Source organism: Calonectris borealis, chromosome 7 (genome assembly GCF_964195595.1).
Source record: "Calonectris borealis chromosome 7, bCalBor7.hap1.2, whole genome shotgun sequence".
NCBI classification, from domain to species: Eukaryota; Metazoa; Chordata; class Aves; order Procellariiformes; family Procellariidae; genus Calonectris; species Calonectris borealis.
Window position 1 is genome coordinate 38,952,986 of NC_134318.1, and position 25,825 is coordinate 38,978,810.

A 25,825-nucleotide genomic window follows, 5' to 3' on the forward strand; every position below is an offset into this window, starting at 1 on the left:
TGGGACAACAGAATGAGAAGGAATTCAGAAACACATGCCTGACCAGGCTGGTAGCTTCAGAATGATCACCTGGCAAAGAGAGCAACAGAACTTCAAAAAGAGTGATGGATGTAGACTCCAAAGGAGCAATGAAACAGAAAAAATAAATGCTCCCGGGAAGTATGATGTGAAGGATGGACAGAGCCTTGTGCCCTGGACCACCGCAAGCCTTGGCACGCCAATATTTCAAGCCGTGGTGGCACTAGGCTTCGACAAAAGTCCCATTCAGGAATCCAGAATTAGCTGGAATTCTGCCTCATCCAGCAGGAAAACGAATCAGTGTTTGGTTATCTTTCTGCACATAATCCAGATTTCTGTGTTGCTTGTTTGGCTGCTTACTTCAGAGAAAGGTTGTTTTTCAACCAACTAGAAACGGTATAGCCTAACTAAAGTAGATAGCTAGTCCTACCTAGCCTTGATTTGTGGAAAGCCTCTTTATTTTATTTTATTGTATTCTAGTCACAAAAGAATTATAAATTCTGTTTCAAAGCAGAAACTCTTCATTAATCTGCCTAGCTAGAACTGAAATTTAGTTCTAAAATATGGTCATGTGTTTTGAACTGATAGGTATCCCTTCTAATCACTGCTACTCTTTGACTTCCCTGATTTTGCTGTTCACTGGACACTTAGTCAACCTCCAAGATAATGAATTCCTTTAAAGGAAGACAGAAGTCACACTCGGATCTATTACTTACTTACAATAATTCACAGAGACTAGAAATAACTTTATTTTCTATACTTACAAGTCAAACAGGCCTGCTGAAAAGCAGTTACAAACGCAACATGCGGGTTCTTTTGCATTTGTTGAAATGTGTTGATGCTGGAAATGAGTAAGCTCCCCATTTATTTCCAATTAACACAAAGAATGGTATTTTTTAGCACTGGTCACCGCTCTGCATTTTTTTACCACCATTTTATGCTCATTTATCAACAGGCGATAGAACAAGGCAACCTTACCTTAGGGATTAACTCTCACAAACTAACTACACTAAAAGAACTCTTATAAAGTAGTTTGTACTAAATTAAATATCTCTAAATTCAATAATTCTCAATGACAAAATCTTATTAAATAAAATTGCAATAGTGGTGAATTTTCAGCCCCACTGAATTCAATGGTAAAATTTACTGAACTTCATCCTCAGATTCTATTCCACTTCTAAGACAGGGAGAGAGGTCTCAGTCCTGAAAAATATGGCACCAATTTCCTTCTAAAACAACACTAAAGAAGCGAGTCAGATCTCAGCATACTACATCAGATGAACTCAAATTTTGAGTTAATCTCAATTTGACTTTTTTATATATATATAAAAAAAAAAAAAAAAAAAAAAATATATATATATATATATATATATTACAGTTGAGTTCAGTAAGAGTCAGAAGCCCAGTGTGCCGTGGTGCTGCAGTTCCAGTGGAGGTCAGAAAGTGAAAGCACCGTTTCAGAATTCACAGGAAATGGTCACTTACCTTTAGTGGTCACATTAATGACAACTTCAAGCTGTACTCAATTTTCAATTTTATACTTATCTCACTTTTCTTTAACTGCAGTCCTTAAAAGCTCCCCAAGAGAAACAGAGCATCAGATAGAAGTCTAATACATATCTAGAAGGCATATCAGTAACAAATAGTGGGCACAAGAAGATGGAGCTCTTCAAGAACTCTCAGTGGTGACGTTAAGTTTGCTCCCTTGCAATTTAACAGAAGCTTTAGCTCCTCCAGGAGCATAGCGAGGCCATCATTAAATGATTTTGACAACCTCTAAGATTTTGCAAGTCATACTGGAGTTCCTCTGTGCCCATTAACTGATTTTATATCATATAAAAAGGTTTTCTCATTTATTTTGGTTTTAAGCCCTATGGGCATCACTGCTTTTCAACACATTGTGTAGGCAGAAAATGTTACGCTATTGACATTTTACTGAGTGGCAAAGGCATTTTCTCCACAGAAAGGAACTCTTTATAATAATGTTCATAAGTAGTATTTAGTGGTTCTCCCACGGCAATAGGTTTAGATAAGACATGGACAAACTAGATTATACAGTATACAGAAACTTCTCGGTACCAGGCAACAGATAAACACATACCAGATATAATGCTGACAGAAATAATCAATTTTGTTGCAGACTGGGAGTAGATCAATACAATACATCCCAATTAATTAAACATAAAATTATTTTTTAAAATTACTGTTGAAGCTGTACTCTGTACCAATAATATTACAATGATCAAACAGATATGGAAAAAAAAGTTAAATCTGCAATGCACTTTGATCCCAAAATTCTTACATCTGTTCCACATAAAAATCAATGATTAATAATATTGGCCAAGTGTTTAAAATTAAATCAAGCCCATGAATGATAGGAGATGTAACCCTCAGAGGGCAAAATTGAATTTGGTTCCTTTCTGGGGAAAAACACCTACACGTATATTCTTGAATAAGAATCTTTCTTCAAAGGTTAACAGGTAAATACTAGCTCCTGTTATCCAAGAAGAAAGAAACACAAATGCATTGGTATTGTTACGATGTTGTAATACATTACTGAATTATACAACAGTGTTATTTCCCAAAATTCCTATAACTTGTATGACTTAATAGGGACACAGACTACCAATGACAACATTCATGTATCAGATAATAAAGTGCTTTCATAAAGCATCACAACTTCCTGTGTTTCCAACAGAAGTATTTAGTAAAATATTATTACAGATGTTAACTTGTGAGCTGCTGTACCATAAACAAAACGGTCAGTAAAAATGCAGGAATATGATATTTAAATCTTCCCATACAATTTTGCAGAAAAAAATTGCAATAAAACCCAGCAGTGGTACCTCACGTCTTTTTTTTAGCATAGTTCTGAAATGTGCACTGAAGAGCTATAGGATAAACCTTCCAAGCTCTATTTTACATTAGTGATGTGCATTAAAATATCCACTCTTTTTAGACAAAGGATAAGGCTTATACCAAAAAAACACTGTGCCACCTGGCTGCATATCTTTGGTATATTTATAGTGCAACTATTCTGTTTCATCTCTAAAGGGGAAAGTTTTCCAAAGCACTGCATCCCCTGCCACTGAAAATCTACTATGAACTCCTACATTCATTAGGACCTCAGACACTCACCTACTGCTTTAAACGAATGAAGAACGTGCTCTGAAAATAATTTCTTCCTGCTTTTAAATATACTATTGAAATAAAATTAAACCATGCCAGATTTCACGTCAGAAAGTAACAACACGTTTCAATTCTTTGCAAGAGTTTAGGAGCATACAAATGCAAGCATAAATTTCATGGCAATTTTTAACAACAGATATCCAAGGTGCTATTTGAAAACATTTGTAATTTAATTATTGTTAATCTAGATTTAGTCAACCTTTGTCTCTACAAAAAAAGACACCTGTCTTTCATTTTGCTTAGATACTTAGAATTATTCAAAATGCATAGAAAGGCTAAAACTACTTAATTAAAATACATTGCAAGCATGTTTTTCTAAACTTATATTGCTAAAGCCTTGCTGTATTGTAAGTTTTATTGGAGTTGGCCTTTAAACACAGTACCGTGTATTCACACAAGCCTAGATATATACCTGTATTTCATACTGCTATTTGAGTAGGCATACCAACACACAACTATAGTACATATCATCCAGTGGCAGTGCAATAAAAGGTAGTGCCATCAAAACGCCATTTCATGATTTTTCAACTTCTAAACAACAACATTCTTTCTGAACAGGTCTGTCCAACCAAACTTGCATATTGCTGAACACTGGCTTCATCGCTTGGCCCCTTCCTTCTTTTCTTATACACACTGTAAGGCATCACAGTTCTCTTGTGAAGTACTCTCACTCTGCCCAGTTCCTTAACACGACCTTCATCAACTGCAAAGAGAATCAGAGAACGGAAAATTAGTTATGTATATTGTCCATATGATCCTAATTTATGCAACTAACTTTCATAATGAAAACTGTATGAAGTAATAAAACTAATCTGCAGATGAACAGCAGATGAAAGCAGAGCTGATCTACAGAGCAATCTTCTGGAATCATGGTTGAAAACAAAACCTAGCTTGCAAAGTAACCGTATTTATGGTGTGTGAAAAAACAAATCACGCATCACACATTTCTAATGGCGATATATAGCATTTCTGAAAATACCTCTACTGCTATATTTTAAAATTCATGTTCGCTTAATGCTTGCCGGAGCCCACTGCCGGAAGTGAAACTCGTATCTGGGAAATACTTTCAAACACAACCGACCAGAAGAGACTTGCTGTTATTGCCATATTGCACTTAATTACTACACCGCTTGCAAAATCCACCAGCACAGAGCACTCCCTTTCCCCAGGTGTGAAACATGTACTAAAACCAGCAAGAAGCCTCCACACTGTTTGCCTTAGGTAAGCATCAGGCAATAAACTACCTTCCCAGGTGAAACTCCCCGGCCCTCCAGCCCCCATCTTTTTTTCCTCATTTATACTGGTTTTTGCATTTCTCTAGCAGAATGAAGTTAAACACATGCCCTTACTTCAAGTCTGATCCCCGAGCTCTGCAGACCGCCAGTTAGCCGTGCAAGCACTAGCTGGGTGGGCACGACATAATTCCTCAAGCTTTCAAAGATACACACGCCATAGTTGAATCTTATTAACCTCACCTACAGACCCCTTGTGACTTAATTTAACCAGAATCACACACATAAGAGCAGCGTTGAACAAGTTAAAACTTCCGTATTTTTATGAATCCAATTGATGCTACTATTGCTGAATAATAATGTTATATAGCCGCTGTGTGTCAGAAAAATTGGCCCTACAGTGCTAGAAAACTCTTTGAAGAAAGTGAGAGAACATGCCACATGCCTAAGGCCATTGCAGAATAAATTAATAAAATTATTATAAAATACTAGTAAAAGAAATCTTGGAGTTTTCTGAACTTCAGGTTTAAAAAGCCACCAATGAAAGAGTCAACTTAAACACAGAAGCTGAAATACGAGTGTGAGAATAGAACCATATAAATTCAAATGGTAACAGAGATGCTTACTGGAGGAGGTCAGCATCTGGGGACATGAACTATGCAAAGATTCAATCTTTTTTTGGCATCAGGACGTTATTCTGACTGAAGAGACAAGAAAGTATAATTGCTTAGCTTTAAGTAGTGCATCAATCTGCCCCCAAATTAAAATCTTTTGTATGTTCATGTACTCGCTTCATTTAGCTTAGAACATTTAAGGCTCCTTGCACAGGATCTGAATGGTATCTGCTCTACACCATTCCCCGCTTACAACACCCACAATGAAGCCTTCTGCTGATCATCAGTTGACTCAAAATCAAACCAACTGCTGTGGAAAACCAGGTAATTCAAATAGCTACTTCACAGGCAAAAATAGGGTTGGGTTTTTTTTTTTAATAAGAGAATAAACAGAGGTAGAACTTTCTCAGCAAGTTTCACAAATGGCAATAGATCCAAAGTGCAGAGGATATGACACCAGCTCAGGCAAGCAAATTGGTCACCAAGTCCTGTTTTACTTTTTACATACCTGAAGCTCACTAGGCTTGCCACAGATAAACTAAGCAACTTGTCTGGAAGAATCTGAAAAAATCTCTATTAAAATGTAGCCTTTACTATAGAAAAGCTTAATATTCTTTATGCTTTATTAAAGACAAAGGAGGTCATTAAATGCTTTTCTTTGCAAGCCATTCTTAAGACCCTGCCCTTATTCATCCACAGGAATGCCTTATAAACATTTTTCTGCTGATTGCCTGAATTTAGTATGTGAAACTTAACGAAGCCTGCCTTACAAAGTTTAGAATGACTTCATTACTTTTATCTATGTTTTGATTCCTAACATGAAAGCCCAATGTATTTCTTAAGACTCAGCTAGGAAAACGTGGTTTGAAGGAAGAAAATCTGAATAGTACTTGCTAAGATTGCATTCTCCACTAATTATTGTTGGCAATTGCTTTAGATAAACACTCAAGTCAAAAACACTTTATGGCTTTCTCTCCCTCTTTGAAACCCATTAGGTTTTTGATGTGTGGCCAACACCTTTCTGATATCCCAATAGGTTGTTTTTACTACCAGCCCTACGGCCTCTTTCTATTACATCCTCCTCATTTCTGAAAGTTCACCAAGGAAAAATTTGCAAGTTTAGCTTCTGGAGGTGACACAAGTGTAAAGTTATTTTAACTTCTTAAATTGGAAAGTTTATATTTACTGCACCTCTAGGCTGACTGTAAGTTTGTGTCCTGAAATGGATTTACGCCAAGCCTAGCCTTCATAGTCTCACGCCAAAAGCACTTTCAAAGCCGTTCACTACTGACTGTTCGACACTCACTGCTTTCAAATAATACTGAAGCCTGATACTCTGGATGAGTTCATCTTTTGGCTCGTAGTGTTCCTGGCCCCAGATTCAATTTCTTACAGTAACTAACGCTAGCGTACCTTCAGATTCACTGTAGCCTTACTGGCTCAGCTGAACTCTGTTCTTGTTGCTCAGCATTTACACCCTTACTCCACTTTTACTCACTACATCAAGAGAAGTCGGCGCATTATCCTCCGTGCAGTCAGGCCCATGCTAGCTCTAGCTGTGCAGCTATATGAAACAGTTATTATGACGAGGGTTCTAGCAAATTTGTTAAGCACTGCAGCCAAGCGTCTTCTGGGGAGAAGTAAGGCTTGCCAAACCATGCTGTAGACCAGTCCTTTCTTGGACTGTGGCACAGGTTTATAACACAACCCTCAGGCAGGAGACGGCCCTCCCAGAGCAATCAAGAAAATACCAATATCTTGAAAAAAAATCACTGTAACATGAATACTTCAGACATGTTTTAAGCTTAACACAGACAGTATAAACTACATATATAAAGACTTGGTAATGAGTTTATCATCAGGAAAAGTTTAAACCCAGATATGTTTGGTCTCACAAACTTAGATTTGATTGACTGTATTTATATTTCTTCTACACATTAAGGTTGATTCCAGATTGTTCAAATAAGGTTTGAAAGGCAGAAAAATAATTATCCTTAAAACTTCCAAAACGTCTTTACAAAGATTACCTGGTTTAGTTAACATTTCTCCATTGACTCTCTCCAAAAACTTTAATGATAAAAATAACCTTCTGTAAATTTACTTAAATATATCTATAATTTAAACTCCATCTGAAAAAGACCTTTTACTGGAATGTTAGGTATCAGTAAAATAATCTCTGTACATAGTCAAGCTTTTAGAGAAGGCGAATAGGAACTTGTGTCACCATAATAACAAGTCCCTAAGTTAAAATTCAGCCACCTTTCAATTGCTACTGCTCTGGAGGCAACACCATATGAATTCAGGAAAGTACTCCCTTTATTCATGATTTAAACCTAAGCAGAATGGCTTTAAGAGAATTTAATGGAAAATAAAAACAGATTGAGCTCCGGTATTGTTTAAAAAAGAAATTACTCTCCCAAAAAGAAAAGTATCTGCTCCTACTGAGTGGCACATGATAAAGTTTGCTTTACATTTAAGAAGATGCCAACTGACTTCTAACACCCCTTCTCTGTGTGACTGATGCTGGGATACAGCAATTGGGAGCAATCTCAATTCAAAAATAGATCATATACTCTATTAAATGAAATTACTGGTTGAAAATAAGAAAAACATTTCTATCAATAAGTATTATTTCCGTGCTTTATTAAAGCAATTTCAGTTAGTGACTCCTATTTCTGGAAGGACCCAGACTGATCAGATAGTAGAAAAATATGTCAGGGAAACTTTAATCGTTATTGTAAGCACTGAATGCAGTATTGTTACCATCAAAAAGCTAGAAAAGCTTGTTTTTTCCTCCTCACACTTTCTCATTTTAATTCTCCTGAGTCTCCCACTAACCTCTGCTTCTCCTCACAAGTAGTTGGTGCATTAATTTACAGAAATCTCAAACCAGATAAAATCATGGGTTTGAAGTCAAAATTTCTTTTCCAAGTGCATAATTCTTGGATGTCTCATCAAGTTATAATTTATAGTCAGTTAATTTTCTAAGGCTTGCTTCTTTAGCCATCACCCCAGTCCAGCCCTGTATGACTAAGACCAGACCTTGTACGCCATGGTTTCAAAGACTGTGCCACGCCGCTCACGTGCTAAGTTGCTTCTTAAGAATATTGTAGAAAACACCCTCCTGTAAGTCCACATTTTGTTCATTTAAGCGAGTATCACTGAGTCTTGGGACATATTTTTATGGGTTTTTTACAATTTTTTACCATTTATCTATTTCTGTGCATTCTCTCCTAACATCTCTGGAACCACTTCATCTTTATCATTCGAAATGACTGGATTTGGTGGAAGCAGTTCTATTAACAAAGCACATTATAAATGAGCAATAGTACTATACAGAGGTACAGTACTACTAATGTCCATTTGAATTCTTGGGACTTTGCCTTTGTATCTGTGAAGATTATCTTCTCATGGAGCTGCTGTTTAATTGTAGTCTACAGAAGAGACACTGCCACTTCACATATAAAACATACAAGATTTAACCCCATAATTCAGTTACATGTATCAATATAGTTTGGATGGTAAATACATAAAAACCCTAAACTTCAGAAAAATCAATTTTGTAGATTGAAAGTAACTATCATTTTAGGGAACTGAGCAACTGTGGATGCCAACTGTCTGTCTTTACAGAAATATCATCCTGTAAGTCTCAAAGCTAAAAGAACCCCTGAATTCTTGTTGCATAAATTAACTGTCGCTTCTTTCTCTTCTCCCCTATCGTCCTAAAACAGCAAGTTATTTAGATAGCATTCATCTACTGAAATTTGAATATAGGAGAGATTTCATATATAATTCAACCTTGCCACCGTGATCCCATTAAAAAATTGCAAAGAGGTGTTAAAATTCTTTGTTCCCACCCCCATATCTCTATTAAATGCAATTCATACATGGAGGATTTCTCTTCTGAAAAAACAACACATATCAGATATGTTGCTAAGTATCGGTAAAAAACAAAGTAAAAAGTAGAAGTGATCTAAAGACCCTCTCAGTAATTTGTCTTGGCAGATGTCAGGCAGATATTGGTTTGATTTCTTGGCCCAGCTACACACACGCGCCTTCGTCAAAAGCATAGTCAACATTGCTGAGCGACACTGAGTAATAAGCTAAAGGTAACAGCAGTGGTCTTCAAAGGCAGCCTCATCTAGCAATCAGCCCCAGAAATACTTTTATACTCAAGGGACCAGGAGGAATGTGAAGAGCAGGCAGTCTGACATACTCCTGTACAATTCAGTTTTTATTTCTTTGCACAAACCAAACCAACTTCCCCCCAAAACTGCAAGCTCCCTCCTGAAACCAAAACATGAGTTTCAAATGCTGGTATGCATTCCTGCTGAAATACCAACATGAGTTTCAAATGCTGATATGCATTCCTGCTGAAATACCAACATAAAATAAGGAGGAATTATTTTACCATTTTTATTCACAGCGATAGCAAAATTGGCATCAGTGTGCATTTACACAGAAATTCAAAGTTTCATGTTCGGAATTTTTTTCTTACAGGGTAGGAATTGATTAGCATTTTTATAAAATTATTTTGGGAAGCCGATATCAAAATATTTTTATTCTCCAAGTGCATTAACCTTTATTATTACTACCTAATATAAGCCGAAGTGAAAAACAGCTACATCTGGTCAGAAAGCTGGGTAAGCACGTGCAAAGCCGTACAACTGAGGCTTAGAGAGCGAGCTCTGCAACAGCCTGCTGCGACTCTACGCAGGCTTGGAGCCAACAGCGCATTGAAAAAAGTGGGATGGTTCAAAGGTTTTTGTGGCAAACTATTACTAAACCAGCTTTTTGGTGGTGGCTGATTTGGGTCAAGCTGGTTTTGATCAATACCGATTCGGAAAGACAGCCTGTAGCGGCAGCGTTCTGTACTGCTCTTCTTCAGAGCCATGCGTGATGGATGCTGAATCAATGGTACCTCTTCCCTCATTCCCTTGAATATACTCCTCACAGACATGACATTTTTAAATTTGTCAGGGGCATAATCTAGAGATGCAAGCAAGCAAACATTTTTTTTAAAGTACATTTTTCCATTTATATGAAAATAAGTGAAGAAATCATTAAAAATAAGTGACAAATTTATTGACTTTCTTATTTTTAAAATAGGAAAAAGGACAACTGCCAGTTTAAAAAAAACCCACATTAGTCTCAGGAAAATATTTCTTATATTTTCTGTACAGAATGGATTCAGAATTAGCAAGACGACTTACTGAGGTCTGGTATTTCTAATTCAAAAAAGAAACACGGCACTCCTGCTAAACTCTGAAATGACACTGTTTCTGATCATAAATTTCAGCTTCCCTAAATGCTACTTAAACCCCCTGGAACAAAGAAAGTATTTGGCCATCTTCACTTTGTGCTTCTGCGTTCATGCTACACAGAGAACCTGGATTTTATTTTCTCCATAGCAGGATGAAACAGTGGAAGAAAGAAAGGAAACAGACAAAGAACCAGTCCTAACTCAAAATTTAAAATATTTAAAACTGTGCCACCATTAACTGCAACCTGTGATTCACTTTGAAAGCAGTCTTTGAAGGAAACTCCCACATAAATAACTCACATTATAAATTAGTTTCCATTTTGCTTAAAAATGGAATCTCAGAAAAACTATTTTTACCTCTAAACATTTAATCCACAGAAAAAAAGAGTACGAAGACTCTTTTCAGCACTTTTCAGTACTTTCAGACTGACAGTCCAAAGGGGATGCTTCGGTTTTGGTTTTGTTTCAAGTTGTTCTCAGTTTTTAATTTTCAAATTTGAAGCAGTTAGGACTTGCATCGTTTTTAAAGATGAACACAGTGTTCACATTTTCCAAATCAAAGAAAAATAACAGGTTTAAAATCCAATTTACAAGGAGTTAAAAAGTCCACGATAACCGAGCTTTCAAACTAGGTGTAAAAATGATCACAAGAAGCACCCACCCCTTGCTGGTTACACTATGGCAATGTTAATTTATTTAAGAAACACTACAGCCTTGTCAAATTTTTTTTAAAGAAAAGCTACATCTGGTTTACATGACCTTGTCACAGTTAATGATCAATGATTTTAAAACAAAGAAACAAACTTTTCAAATTTTATGACTGATATATAGAAGATATTAATTACTGGAAATAGAAAATGTTTCCACCTCAATCAGAAGTCTAATGAATCTGACCTTTGAATTTAAGCTCACTTTTTACTCAATTTAAAGCATTATTTCTTTTTGTTCACCAGCAAAGCATAGGAAGTCGTCCTCAAAGACAAAATAGACTATGCATGGTACCAAGATAAGCAATACCCATTAATAGTAATATTTATATAAAACAGTGAGTTGAAATGTGTTTTTATTCTCATATTGCTGCTTTCACGCTAGACTCATACGTAAGAAATATTAAAGACCAGTATGCCTTGGGGTATAAAAATACTAACTTGAACCAAAATAAGAGTACAGTTAAAATGAAGCATAAACAACAACCAAAAATTTCAGTGAAAAGAATTCTTAATTAAAACCAGAAAGCACAAGTCACAAAGGAAGTACAGTAAAATGTTCAGGATTTTCTCCATCCGCCAACTCTTTGCAGTTACTCTAACAAGAAAAAAATAGGAACTTTTGAAATCACTGTTCAAAAAGAGAATGTTTCTAAGCAGAAAAACGCATCTTATCAAAATATTATCAATGATCCTTAAAACATGAAGACAGAAGAACTACAGTTTTACAAGTATAACTTACAGGGAACCTTAAAAATGGGTAAAGACAGGATGTTACAACAAGGGTAAATCCTAAAGACATCTTACGAACAAAACTTTTGGGCTTTGTGCCTGAAATCATACAACTGGTTTATGATTTGCAATTCAATCTTGAGAAGCAAGCAGACTAATCACTTGACAAATGCATTCAAAATCCGCTAACCCTGCTGTGCCACGCGGAAACAATAACTCATTGTGTTTTGACTCTCATTATTCTAGTAGTAAACATGAATAGGAGCCAATGGAAAACATTTCCTGTGAATACAGCAATTCATAGCAGTTCTCGTTTTCAGCTGTAATTCACAGCAACCTGCAAAGGCTTCTGCTTACCTGCAAATACAATCCTTTGACTACATTGCCTAACACTAAAATCCAAGTATGGCCCTCTGTTTTGGACATATTTGAAAGAGATGCACATAAAATAGTAAGTATAAAATTCCCAGTTTATTTATAAGGAGCTCTCAGATAATACAATGATTCTAATCTACCTTAATTTGTTATCCTAAAACATGGTGACTGAGAAAGGATACCAAAGGGCTAGATTTAAATGATATTGATATTTCTCCAAGGACTTACTTTTCAGGGATACACTACAAAAAAGACTAGTAGTACCTGGGAAAACGTTAGTTAAATGAGACTGAACAACTTCCTACCTGAAAACAGTATCCAGTTTGCCTCCAAAGTCAAGAAACTAAGGCCAAAAAAAATTTGAATATAATCTAGCAGATGGTACATCGATAACTATTTCACTTTCAGATGCTCTTCTAGAAGACAAAATGAACTAGTCAATTCTTCTGAAGTTGTATCTCTGACACTACTCTTGATGACTTCAGATACGAGAAATGAGAATGTGAATTGCCAAGGAAGAATTTTAACTGCATACCAAGGAGGCTTTTGTGGTTTTTTCTTTTTTCTTGTTTTTAGTACCCTTTTTGGTCATCCAGGCAACTTTCAATTATGCGTTCAGTTTACATGTACCATGCATAGAAAGGCCAGAAGCAGAACTGCAGCAGGTACAGCTAGGTTTTAAATGCATGAACGCTGTAAGACCCTAGTTCTGTGCGTGGCCCTGCAGTCTGTCTCCCTAAACTAGGTTCTGCGACTGCAGGACCCAGGCAATCAGCAGACTGCACAAGGTAGTTTTGCAGATCCACGCTAGCTACGTCAAGTTTATAAGCTCATTCATTTCCCAACTCATTTTTGCTGGGCTCTGCAGGCATTTCTAATGTGTGAGTCTGATCACGCTGGGTTCTGGGAAGGTTTATTGGCTCTGGGTCAGCATTGATGAGACTGACCAAGCTTTATCCTGCATCAGATGCCCCTCCGCAGTGCTTCTCAGAACCTTTGTTAGCTGAGTTTTTCTGTTCCTCAAAGTACCCAAGTTATTCAGAACAACACAGGAATGTTCAATATTTTGAGCTGCTCATTTTTCTTTAAAGACAGAATGGAAAACGATGGTCAAAATCGAACCAGCCCTTGGAAACAGCAAATAAAATCAATTCTCTAATTTGCTCGCTAATAGGGAATCAACACTGCACACGTGTCTTTCCAGAAAAGTTAGTAAGGTACCTGTCATCTCAAGAACTTCATCAAAAGTGACTCAGTTACTGTTGGGAGAGACACATTAAACGTGCTATTAAATCTGTGAATTAAAGGTTGAGAATACTAAATTAGGGATGCATCTTAAACAGAAAAGATGAGGGATGGAAAGCAACTGCCACACAAACACTTCCTATTAGGGATGAATGAAATATTTCATTCATTTCTCATGAAAATCATGAATAAATATTTTTCTAAGATAAACACAGAATGCTTACCTCAATTACTAACTCCTATAGAACTTTAAAACTAGTAACTACACTGACATCTCAAACAGAACAGCTTATTTGATCTATTTCCTGAACACATTTTGCATAAGAAAAAACAAACACTACATAAACTGCATTTTCATTTCAACTGGTAGCTAAAATACCTCGTAATTCAGTAAGATTTACCCAAGAAGCCAAATACTCAACCTCCACTAAAATCACTAATTTTCTAACTACAAAGTTGCATTAATGAGCCAGTCTAAGATTTGTAGCACGAACATGCCTAAGATGACGTACTGACCTTCATGCCTGTGCGAGAGCAAATCATGTCTGTCCTGCCCTGTATCTGAATTTCTGCAGCTTCCACTGATTGCAAAGATGACATTTATGACATGTAAAAGCGTTTCAGACCTTATTTTTCATGTCAAATTAATTTTACAAGGGCAAACAATGGAGGAATAGCATTATTGCCTCATTTTATATATTTTAGAGTCATTTTGCATTGCATAAACAAATTAAGAAAACACACTTTGTAACTTTAATAGGCCATCATCACCCTCTGGATTATAACCTTGCTTCCAGGGAATTAAAAAAATCTTTTGTGGCCGAGATAGCAATATTAATTAAAATAAAGGGAATTTTAGCAATTCTGGATTTTTTTAAAATTCTATTTTATAAATATATTTCCATATACTTATTTTCATCACATTTATGCAAGAATAAAAAATGTTGGCAGCTTTGTTTCTTTTCCTGAAGCAAAATCTTCCCATGGGACTGACCCCAAGCCAACTGATAGCGAAGGGGTACTAACGAGGACTTCAGACTTTCACAAGAAGGCTTCCCAGGAGGCAGTTCCACTTTCAACCAGACTTCCAGGGACTTTTAACCACAGGTTTTAATGCCGCTTCAAGCCAACAGCAAAACGCAGTACTGAGCCCCAAGCTTAACATGACAGTAAAACCAATGGAATAAAGGATAGTACGAAAGACAAAAGTTACAGGGTTATGCTTTAGGGAGTTACAGCTCCAAAAAATGGGACGGAAAGAGGAAAAAATCTGAAAGAGTAAAAGAGTTAAATACTATTTATTAAAATATTTGAACTGTGTAGAAGTGAAAATGGCAGAAAACACTAAGAGGACCTTTAAAAAGAAGGGCAAAGCGAAGTCCTCGTTACGATTGATATATGAGAAGGAGGAAAAAAAACAAATACAAGAGTCAAGCTGAGAATTACAAATGCAAGCGTTTCCATGAAATAGGCAAAACTGAAGCAATTGGCAGTAGCTTATCAGCTAAATAAATCAGATTACAGCAATCAATTTACTGGCTAAATTAATTGAAACATGGAATCAATTATGTTGCATGTGAAAAGTCGGGATGATGTCACCAGCGCAAAGAGTAAACATGTTCTGAGGCACCGAGGATCATTACAAAAGGTCTGACCCTGGAAAAAGCTTGCCGTGGTGGCTGGTCGCGTGTGGCTGTGCTGGGACTCAGCACATGCCTGTGGTGTCGCTTCCACAGCTGCTCTGTATCTGCACCTAATTACAGCTTTTAACTTTTATCACATTTTGAAACTAATCCCATATGCTAGTTATCCTCGGCATGAAACAAATCTGCATGATCGCTCTACTTATTCCACATTATTTAATTTTTAATTTCTGTTCTTGTGTTTCTAACACCTTCTGAGTATGGAAAATGATTCCTACAAGATTTGGCAGTCCTTGTCCTTCCCCACATTCCCCTGAATCTTCACCAACTAATGAGTTCACTTCTGGTCCAGTCACAAAAAAGAGCAGAACTATTCTGCTAGAGAATCAAATGTCACAACATTCAAATGGTAAAGGAGTATCTTGAGCACACAACCATCTAAGATTCATCTCTTCAATGCTGGGAGAAGTATGCCAGGATATCTTTATTTTTCAAGCAAAGTCCTCAAAAAATTATGTAATTTCAAAATACATCTGTTTGTTACACAATCTCTATGACGGTCTTTTTCGATTAAAACATATTTTGGGAAATTTTTCAGTCCAAGCCAAATGCTTCATGAACTACACTACAAGTCAGACGATGGTGCTTCTTGAAGGGCTTCTTGGTTTACTACATGTATGTCAGAAGCAGATGCATTTAGAATATCAATAAATAGAAAGTTTTAAATCACAAATATTTAGTAAAGTTTGAGATTTGCTAGAACAACGCAAAATGGAGTTCATATTATGACCGTACTTCAAATCACATTTTAAAGACCTTTCTGTCTTTGCAATTTATTGTTTTGGGAGACTCTGTTGCAGAGCTGATGGTTCAGTGTAATTTCTAACCCACAAGCCAATTTATGCAGTGCCAGTTGTTTAGGACCCATACATTAAGTTAATAACATTACCTTTTTATTACAGAAGCACTGAATGTTTAAGCCTATCTTTGCATATGAGGCTAAACCCCATGCCAGTCATTTCAATTTAATCCAAACATACTAAAAAGTGGGGGAAAATTTGCCTGGCTACACCTTATTGGCACTATCTTCATTGTTTAAATATTTTGTATGCTCAAGGATCACACTGGATTTAGAAATACGCATTCTGATGATTCCAGTGTTTATAAACTTAATAAGAAACAGATACAAAATTTATAAGATGTGTCTCTTCTAGAGGAGCTGCTAGAAATAATTGATATGTCTGTCTTTTTCTTGGTTATAGCTTTCAAATTTATTACCTATAGCTCTGATAAGATAGTGGAAAGTTAGTTCTTTAGAAGAACTTAGTTTATGATCTATCAGAATTTATTTAAATTGTTTCCTAACTCTCCAAAGTACACAACATTGTATCTTTAAAAAAATTATAAACAGCAGTTGTTTTAGAGCAGACCAGCAATGTCTCCCTAATCAGATGATTGCACAGTTCTAAACAATTTGTTTAATGTTTTCCATCTGTGACAGTTTTGTGACTACATTTTCATTGTCTCAAGAACTTCAGCGCATTTATCCTTACAAACATTAATCTGCATCACACTACCCTTATAAACATTAATGTATACTGTCTTTTGCATTAATCCATCTGACTAGATTCAAAGATGCAACGCTACACATATACATCACTTTGCCAGGGATCTAAACTATCAGACCAAATGGCAACCACAGTTCACTTTATGGATACAAATACGTGATCACGGCTTTTCCGTTGAGAGAGGAAGGAGGAATAAGACCAGAATCATGCTAATACACTATACCTTTTAAATATATCTTAAAATGAATTAGCTTCTGTACTTGATGGGAAAAAAAGAAGAAAAAATAATCGACGAAATACTTGCATTCACATACACAATAAATGTAAAACATGTTTGAAATAACCCCTTTTTATCAGCAAAGAATAGTATCTAAATTGTACATAAAATTAAATGTTTTGAAAAACACAGCACTAGAAATCAAGGTTATTGAAATAGTTGTGACAGATTATTTTTCTAGTGAAAGCATTATGCACACAAATATATTTTTTAAATAAATAGTTTTGTATAACTGCCCAAGCCTGCAGATTTCTGGGTAAGAATTCTAAGTTTTATTTACTAGAACTAATCACCCTCATTTTCTTGCAAGAAGCATTAAGGTGTTTAATCAAGTCGCTAATAAGAGGATTCAGAAGTTATTAAATACTGGGAATGTTGTTTGCCTTTTGCTACCCTAGCTTATTATGTGCAGCAGAATAACAATGCTGCAAAGCTGTGAAAATTTTCATTTTGTATGTAGCAAAGAAAATGGAGAAGTTTTAAAAACCTGGTAAAAACTTGCAATAAAAGTTACAAGACTACTACAGAAAAAGACTGGAAATCTTAAGCAATTTTCTTTAGTTCAGTAACTCAAAACCAATAGTGATCTGGTATCAACTGTGTTCGTAAGGTAATATATCAAATGGGGGGTTTTACAGAGTGATTCTTGTGAGCCTGCAGTGAGACCTCTCACTTCAGCTTCTGACCTCTACATAGATGTGTGTAACGTCCCAGGATTCTGGCACTCATCATTGGACCAATACTGCTGGAAAAGAGAGCTCAGCCACTAATTTTAGTGTTGGGTTTTTTTTTCAGATGGTTAAGACTTGGATGTGAACATAAGGCAATTTGTAAGACTTTTTGGATTTCAACATCTGTCTTTCGTGCAGACATAGCCTCACCAGTTCCTGGGTGGCTGCAGGCAGATCACTGAAAAGCACAGAAAAAACAAATTATCTTCTCTTGATTCCAATGCCTATCGTCATTTTGGCTCAGACCAGCTGGAAATAGTCTAAAACCTAAATTCTTCTAAGGACCTCCACTCCCCTACTGGAAGAAGCAAGATCTTTATTGCTGTGTGGAGATGGCAAAGTCTGGTCTGCATCAAGAACAATGAGGAACGTGGTTGCTGAATTGTTAGGCACTGGCAAATTTCTGCTGGTGTATGACCTTGGCTTTGTAATCGCTTCAGGTTTTCACATCTAGTTTCTTTCTACATAGCGTATCTAAAAAACAGCCTCTCTTATTCATCTTTACAAATATCTATCTGGATTTTCAGGTTTTAATCCTACCATTACTTAATTCAACAGCTTTCTTCTGTTCTTGGCAAGTCGTCCTTCTCATCATTCTACCTATGTGAACGACTGCAAAATTTACTTCCCCATCTTTCCATGCATGTCTCTACCAGCTACCCATACTCTAATCACATCAGACCGACCTCACTTCTAAAGCTTTCCACAGTCTGTTTCAACCCCATCTTCATTCCTAGCACCTACAGGCAGTAATGCAAGTTCTACCTTGGACTGACTATGGGATCTGATATCCCAGACCAGTATATCTGGTTTTGAATGAAACTCCTTTGTGTCTCCCCATATTCTTCATTTCTCCTACACCTCTCATGCTGCGAAAGATTTCTCCATAGACTCTAAAAGATAACTAATGTACTTCCTTAGATCCCTCTTCAAAACTCTCCTTCACTGTGATGGTTACAAAAAAATTCATAGTTTAGTCTGTTTAGTCTATTACTATTTAGCCTATCAATAGCCTATAATTTAGTCTGTTACTATAATTGACTAGACAAACCAGAAGTGCTTCTCTGTTTCTTTATACCATCCATTTGCATCCACCGTGGTTTGTGTTAGAGTGTACTCTCTGGAGCAAAGAGCGTCTCGTCTCCAAGAACACACAAAGCCAACACAGAGGAGTCTATGTATGCCTTTGTCATGTGTTTTTTTCAACACTGGAGAAAGTACTTTAATTTTAACTAATGTATTCCATTCAATTTCATTTTGATTTCACTCTGTTATTAGATATACAGGAAGTTGAACAGCTGTATATTAGCTTAGTCAGTTTATCAACTTCAGCAAACAAATCAGTCAAGAAAAAAAAGCATTCAAGTCCTTTTTGATCCGCATTACTCAAAGCTTCTGCTCAAAGCAGCGGACACAGGAAGGTGGGAAGCGGCTTCCACCACCGAGATTGCTGTGGGCCATGCCTAGCAATTCGGATCAAGCACGGCTTTTTCACTTGGGTAGAAACGCTCTCTTTGCCCCGGTTGGCACACATACACCCCACGTTTCCTGACGCTGTCAGGAGGCTATAAAACTATGAAGGCTTTGAAGCCACCACTTTAGATTGGGATTATATCTGCCCTTATCTGATATTGCTTCTTAAAGATGTTGACAGTCCAGTGGTGATGGGGAGAAAGATTTGAAGTTTCCCACTAATTTAATTACCATCCCAAAAGTGGATTTGCATAAAGATTTTACTTCATGAAGACATTTTTCACAGGCTTCTCTCAGGAGCAACAAACTGAAATTCTCAACAGATCTTAGAAAAAAAGATGTCTGTTGGTTAGTCTCAGAAAAGTGGAAGGATAAAAGTATTGCCAGGGTACCAAGTAAATGATTTAGAATTCTTTTCATACTGCATTTGTTCCATGGGCAAAGCTGTTAGTTAAAAGTATTAATGAAGTAAAACCCTGAAGACCAGTTTTGAGAAGAGGAAGGTGTGACAGAGAGACCACGCCCAGGAATATTTTAGCAGACACTATTATGTGACTGAATTTTGCTCATCAGTTTTGATATGTTGTCAAAGTCCCTGACAAGTCCTTATCTGCCGAGCAATCTTTTAATTAACTTCTTTTTTCTTCAACATAATTCCATCTGTACTTATAGCTTCATTTCACATAGGGTTCATTCTTACAAAGTAAAGGCTAATGGCCCTTTAGATACAGTTTAGCACTATCTCACTTTTCAGAATGCATCAGTGTCCAAAGCCTCTATTACTGCCCTACCTCACTAACTCCTTATTTATTTGTAAGTAAATGACTGGCCACTGTTTAATAATAAACATATCAGAATCCTAATAAACCTCTCTCATTTATAAGACGATGCCAGGTCTTCTGAATTTTTCAAATTGAACAGACAACAAAAATGAAAAATCTATTCTGAGGCATGAGTAATTTAGGCAAAACTGGTAATTTATAAAAGCAAGAATATTTGACAAACATGACCTTTTACCCATGAATGCTGTCTAAGCATTGCTATGGAATTTTTTTTTCTGAAGTAACTGTTGTTTTTCAATACATGTTAGGAACTGCACATAAAGAGCCTACTAGCAGTTTATTTAAACATCAGATATGAGAGTTTGCTGGCACAAGATCTCATCGTTGCCTCTGTATGAACAAAGTGTTTTGAGGTTAAGTAAGGTTGAATCTCATTACACTGGCCAGAAGTAGTAAAGAGTTGGACCTATTTCAACCATCAGGCACCCACGATTTGCCATCCAAAACAATAAAAAGTTATTATTGTTCCTATGATTGCTTTTTTAAGTTATTAACTGATAGATACTTTTTTAGACTTATCTCTGTGGTATAAAGAGTTAAGAACTTTGTTGAGTTTGTCTGTCCTCTCTTCTTCATTCTCCGACTGTTAACAAAAGAATTAGATGTCAGAGGAGAAGGGGATGGAAAACAATACACTTTAAAACCATTTGAAAATGCTCAAGCTTGGGACAACCACATAATGCAAAACAGGCAAAAATCCTCCGCAAATATCAATTAATATTTTCTGAATACTTTAGAAAAATTTTGCTACTTTTTGTAAGCATCTCTTTTTTCTTTTCCTTTTTTTTTTTCAGAAAAGAAAAAATAAATCTGATTATAGGAAGGAGCTCTGCAATGTACTGTGTTATGAATACTCAGAAAGCCTTTTCATATTGGAGAGACTTGGAAGGTCAGAGCGCATAGCACCCTCTCCTGAAGTAGCACTTGGTGCTGTTCTATAATGCATTTTCATAACCTGCAACTGGTAAATTTATTAGGCAATTTTTTTATTTTTTTAAAGGCATGGAAAAGAAGTTCAAAAATTGGCAAACATGATGAACTATTGCGAGGTAATGTTTCAGAAATTTTCTGACATTACAGACAATATTAAAAGATGGCCATTTCCAGTGACTGTTTTATTGCCCCAGGCAGCAATGCAAGTCACACTGTTTCTCCCAATTGTTTACTGGATCTGGTTATTGCTCTCTGTTTCTACGTCAGAAGTCCCACTCCTGATAAATCATGACCTACTTAACTGACATAATTATGGGCAGTATTACAGAAAGCTGATTCAAGAGGAATAAAGCACACCATCATTCCTATTGCTCTTTTTTAAATTCACCGTAACTTCATTAAACTCATATTACTGACTATTGTAGAGAGTAAAGAATTAAGAAGCAAACTGATTTTACTGTTGAGAAATAGCTTCCTTAGAGCTAGAAACTACTTAAACCTCAAATGACTATAAGCTCACAGCAGGTCCAGTGCATTTCAACATGTAGCTATGTTTTAATTTCCTTAAACCACAGGACATAAGTCACAGTTCCAGAAGTGTCTGGAGTGCGATATTCTGTACTGATAATGATGCAAAGTTTTATATCCTGCAGTTTCCAAATGCGTGGTATGCCACAGGAATTTCACAGAATCAAGAAGATTATGCCCCTTTGCTTGTACGGGGTTAACACCTTCAAAGGCAGTAGTTTAGTTATCATTTTTACGCTTAAGTGAATGCACTTCTTTTATTTCTGAATAACAAGAGTATCTTGAACACCACTGGCCTCCAAAACCATTTCTCTTCTTTCTCCTACCTTTGTAATTTTTTTCCAATTTCCTCTTACCAATCCAATGACGATTCTAGCTGACCAAGACAGGATGTGCTGCCCGTTTAAATCTCTTATGCATTGAGCTTTTCCCATGGTGACAGATACTCTTTTCAAAGAGCATCCAAGCATGCTCCCCAATTTCCCACTGCACTGCATGGCTACCTGCACAATCCATAAAGAACATTCTCTATTTACACAGAACATAATTCTGCTATTAAAACTTTCAAATCAGTATCTATATCTAGAAACGTATTTCATCTCATTACTGTAGTGTTTTAACTAGAGTATTACCCTTTCAGAACATTTACAATTAGGAAGTATTATTATCTTAGGGTTCCAGTTGAGCAACCAAGGCGCAGCACAAATGGTAACATGCACAGGATAAAGAAAAGCAAGAAAGTGAAGCAGCTTCTCCAGAAGGTCACAGTCCTGCTTAAGCAGTCATCTCTCTTCAAATTCCTTTAATTTATCTACATCCTGCCCTTCCAACAGTTAACCGGCTAGTGAATAAAAATGTTATTAAACTACAGCCATGAAAAATGAAAAGAAAGCAGCAGCTGTTGAAGACTCCTCAAACTCAGAGACAGGTAAATCTGTATTTTGATGGCTACAAACAGACCATGGTGTTATGTACTCTTGAGCTTAATCACCAACATCTCTGAATAATACCACAACCTTTCTCAACTGTTATTCAGTAGGGAAAGAGAAAATTTCAAGAAGAAGATATTCAGCAATTTGCAATTAATAAAAAAAGTTAAATCAGTTTTTTGTTTTCTACCCAAGCACCACACCAAGCATTCTCTAACACAGCTCCCTTGGGGCCCGCAATCAGCCCACAGAGTCAGTAGCTAAAGCAAGTACGTGTATTTTTTCCCATTTGATTGCATTGGTTTGCAGTATCATTACTGTATTGCGTTCTGGTCAGTAATATTTTTGACCATTCTGTGCTGGCAAATCACTAAGTATCTATTTTACAGACTGTAAAAATCTACGTCCCATCTACTTCAAAATGTTTAAGGTGTTTCTGCTGTTTATTGTATTCTTCAAATTCTCTGACAGATTGTTAAACTAAATCTGCTAGTTTTGCTTAACAAAAGCACCTGATGCCTTTAAGCTTCTCCACCCCTTTCACTTTCCTGTATTGATTTTAATTTTCTTTCTTTATGCATTCATCCGACTGGAATCTAAGGGAGGAATAATTATTTGATCGGGTTTGTCCATGCACAGAATAACAAATAAAATTATCTGACAGCAATTATCTAACCAGCAATATGTGTTAATTTTGAACTACATATAGTCTGTAAAACAGAATTGACTTAAAACCCTCTATTTGCTAATGCTTGCTGGAGGAGTTTGAATTTTACACTATTTATCCTTTACAGATAAGATTTCCATAATGCTTCAGCAGCAGATTATATCAATACATTACAAAACCAAGACAATTTACAGAGCTATCACTACTTGTAAACTTACCTGCTTTTACGTCCTGGTTGAATCGACAGTATTTTGAGTGCTCAAGCAGGGGTAGACATTGCTCAATAGGTGTCCAGACGTATGTCTCTGGACACAACAAGTCAGAGGGCCTATACTGACCCTAGAAAGGAGAAAAGAAGAAAAAAAAAAAGAAAAAACCAAAAAGAGTAGTCATATCAGTTGCACAAGAACACTCTGGCTACAACTTCCCAGATTTTCCTATGAACAAGGAATAGTTTTAATCTAATCTCCTGTAGTAACTCCAGCACCATCTCAGGAATACAAACTTAACCTTGGTACTTGAAGAAAAAGTAAAATTAACATAACAGATTTTTACGGTATCCAAGATGAACTAGAAAAGTTTTGGCTTTGCATACTGAAACTCTGTATTTAAGTTACTCTCTAGAGTTCTGCTGAGCTGGTGCCAACACTAAAAAACTCAGCACCTCCAAAAGCAGCTCGTCTCAAGTGTGGGTCATTCTAGCAAATAATGGAGACCAAAAAAAAAAACTCAAATAGAAAAAAAAAATATTTAACAGTAAGCAGGATGCTATTTTTATTGCATTAGTGATGGAGCATTTTGTTCATTGCTACTTAAATAGTAACATTTTCTTTTTAATTCATGGAGTTTTTCCTGGAATAGCTTACAGGTAATGATTAGTGAAATTCTACCATTTTTTGTTGATTTATTAAAAAGATACTCTTTGCAGACATTCCCAGAAACTAAACAGCCGTAATTATTTTCCCTTCAGCTACACAGCAAATCACCACCTCAGCACTAACCACCTCCTCTAATCAGATCTTCATTTGATTTAAAATAAGATTATTCATCGGCCTATAACTTAAGTCAAAAATCTATCTTTGAGCCATTATTCATTTAATCCATATCCTCTCAGTGTTCAGAGCCATATGGTGGCAATACCAAATTAATTTTTAAACTGAAAATTCATTACACATATCATCTTGAAAAACAGGCATACAATAAATAGAATCAAAAAATTTAAGGATCTCAATTATACAGGTTTGGAGGCAACAGTTAAAAGACTGGGCATTATAAGAAATCCCACTGCAGTCGATGCAACTACGAGTTCTTCATATCAATGATATTAAATAGGTAATGAAGATGATTATCTTGATATGAAGTTGATTTTTTTCCAACATCTACCATGAAAATGCAAAGTGGTCTTGAATGAAGCTGACCAATGTTTGGGAAGGGAGATAGATAATTACTGTGACTACAGCCTGGTGATAAAGTAGTACTTTAAAAAGTCGCATTCACAAGCTCTGCTATTCTTTTAGACACACCCTTATGCTGCAACACCCAATTCTGGAGAGTCAGAAGAACCATTTTTTGAATGTTTGCAGAGATTCCCAATTCCTTTTATTCTCTTACTGTTTGACTCTTCACAATATTTATAGCAGAATTAACTTTTTTCATTATGTATTTCCCACCAACTTTAAATAAGAAGAGTAAGAAATACAAAATTATCTTTCATAAAAGATATCTTTTCATAACTGTCCACATGAAAAAAAAAAAAGCTTCATGCTGAACCTTGTCAAACACCTGATGTATCTTTCCGAAATGAGTTTGTATGACTCTGATTTTCTCATTTGAAAAACATTCAGGATTGACTTTAACTACCGTTGTTCATTTTTGTTTTTTTTTTTTTTTAATTAAATGCAAATTTCTGTATTAAGTTAAAACAATATTCCTCCAATTCCATGCAGAAGCTTAAACCTCAAGGCCTCAGAAAATCCTCTAAAGCTAGAGAATGGAAATGACATTATTAAATAAACCGCTTTGAAATGTTACGCTATCTAAACAGAAATAGTTGAAAGGTATGTGAAGGTAATGCTTAAAGAACACTTTTAGTCACCATTACTCAGATGAAACAATTTAAGGACTTAGGGAAAAAATATGCCTTTTCAGTCAGATTTTAAAAAAAAATTAGAACATAATTACTTGATTTAAAGACATTTTCTCAACTGGCCAAGAAGGCAGAAATAGCCAAGTGACTGTCCTTCAGAGCTGTCGCTTAAGCACAGAAAGTACAAGGTGGCAGTTTAGTCTTTCCTAGTAGCATGGGAATACCCACGGGTATAAGTAACGATTGCTCAGTCACTTAGTTTTCCTAGAAATTACTGCCCCTACGTCTTGAAATAAATCACATTTAGGAATCCCACGTGTGCAAATCATATCACTACATTGCCCTATTCTAAATTTCCCAATTACTTCTATAATGTCATATTCGGTCATAAAATGGGATGTATAAAATTAACTGCATTGCAGCATTACTAGTTTGGTTATAACAAAAAAGAGCTTCTTTAGTACTGAGCAAAACAGTAATGGGAAAATTTGATTATCCACCCCATCACTGTAGATTCAGAATTTATTTTAGGCATCAAAATATCCTACTTAGGAGGGAAGAGGGAAGAAATAGTTCTGAGGTGACTTCCTTTAGATGTTTTCTTCCCCCAAAATTTAGAATCTTGTTAATAAACTTCCCTGAAGATATGTGAGGCTGAGGTGATGACACATTACTGACCAGTGACACACAATGTAATTAGAGGTAAAAATTAAATAAGCCATTGATGCTCTTCAATATCCTCCCTTTCTAAAAGTATTTCCAAACATACTAGA

The 25,825-nt window shown here is 36.1% G+C and overlaps 1 protein-coding gene across 13 annotated transcripts in view; it reads right to left on the minus strand.

Moving 5' to 3' along the window:
- Nucleotides 1-743: 743 nt before the first annotated feature.
- ATE1 (arginyltransferase 1) overlaps nucleotides 744-25,825 on the minus strand; it is an 86,194-nt gene continuing 61,112 nt past the window's right edge. For 9 of the 13 annotated variants that reach the window (XM_075155207.1, XM_075155203.1, XM_075155220.1 and 6 more), the window contains 2 exons: nucleotides 23,185-23,305; nucleotides 744-3,910 (listed from right to left, as the gene is read on the minus strand). In XM_075155207.1, the coding sequence (XP_075011308.1) occupies nucleotides 3,732-3,910; nucleotides 23,185-23,305 (300 nt within the window). In that variant the 3' untranslated portion in view covers nucleotides 744-3,731. Of the gene's footprint in view, nucleotides 3,911-10,116; nucleotides 11,620-17,403; nucleotides 17,773-23,184; nucleotides 23,306-25,825 lie in introns of those variants that run through there. The other 4 variants (XM_075155214.1, XM_075155210.1, XM_075155204.1 and 1 more) reach the window with 3 other exon arrangements.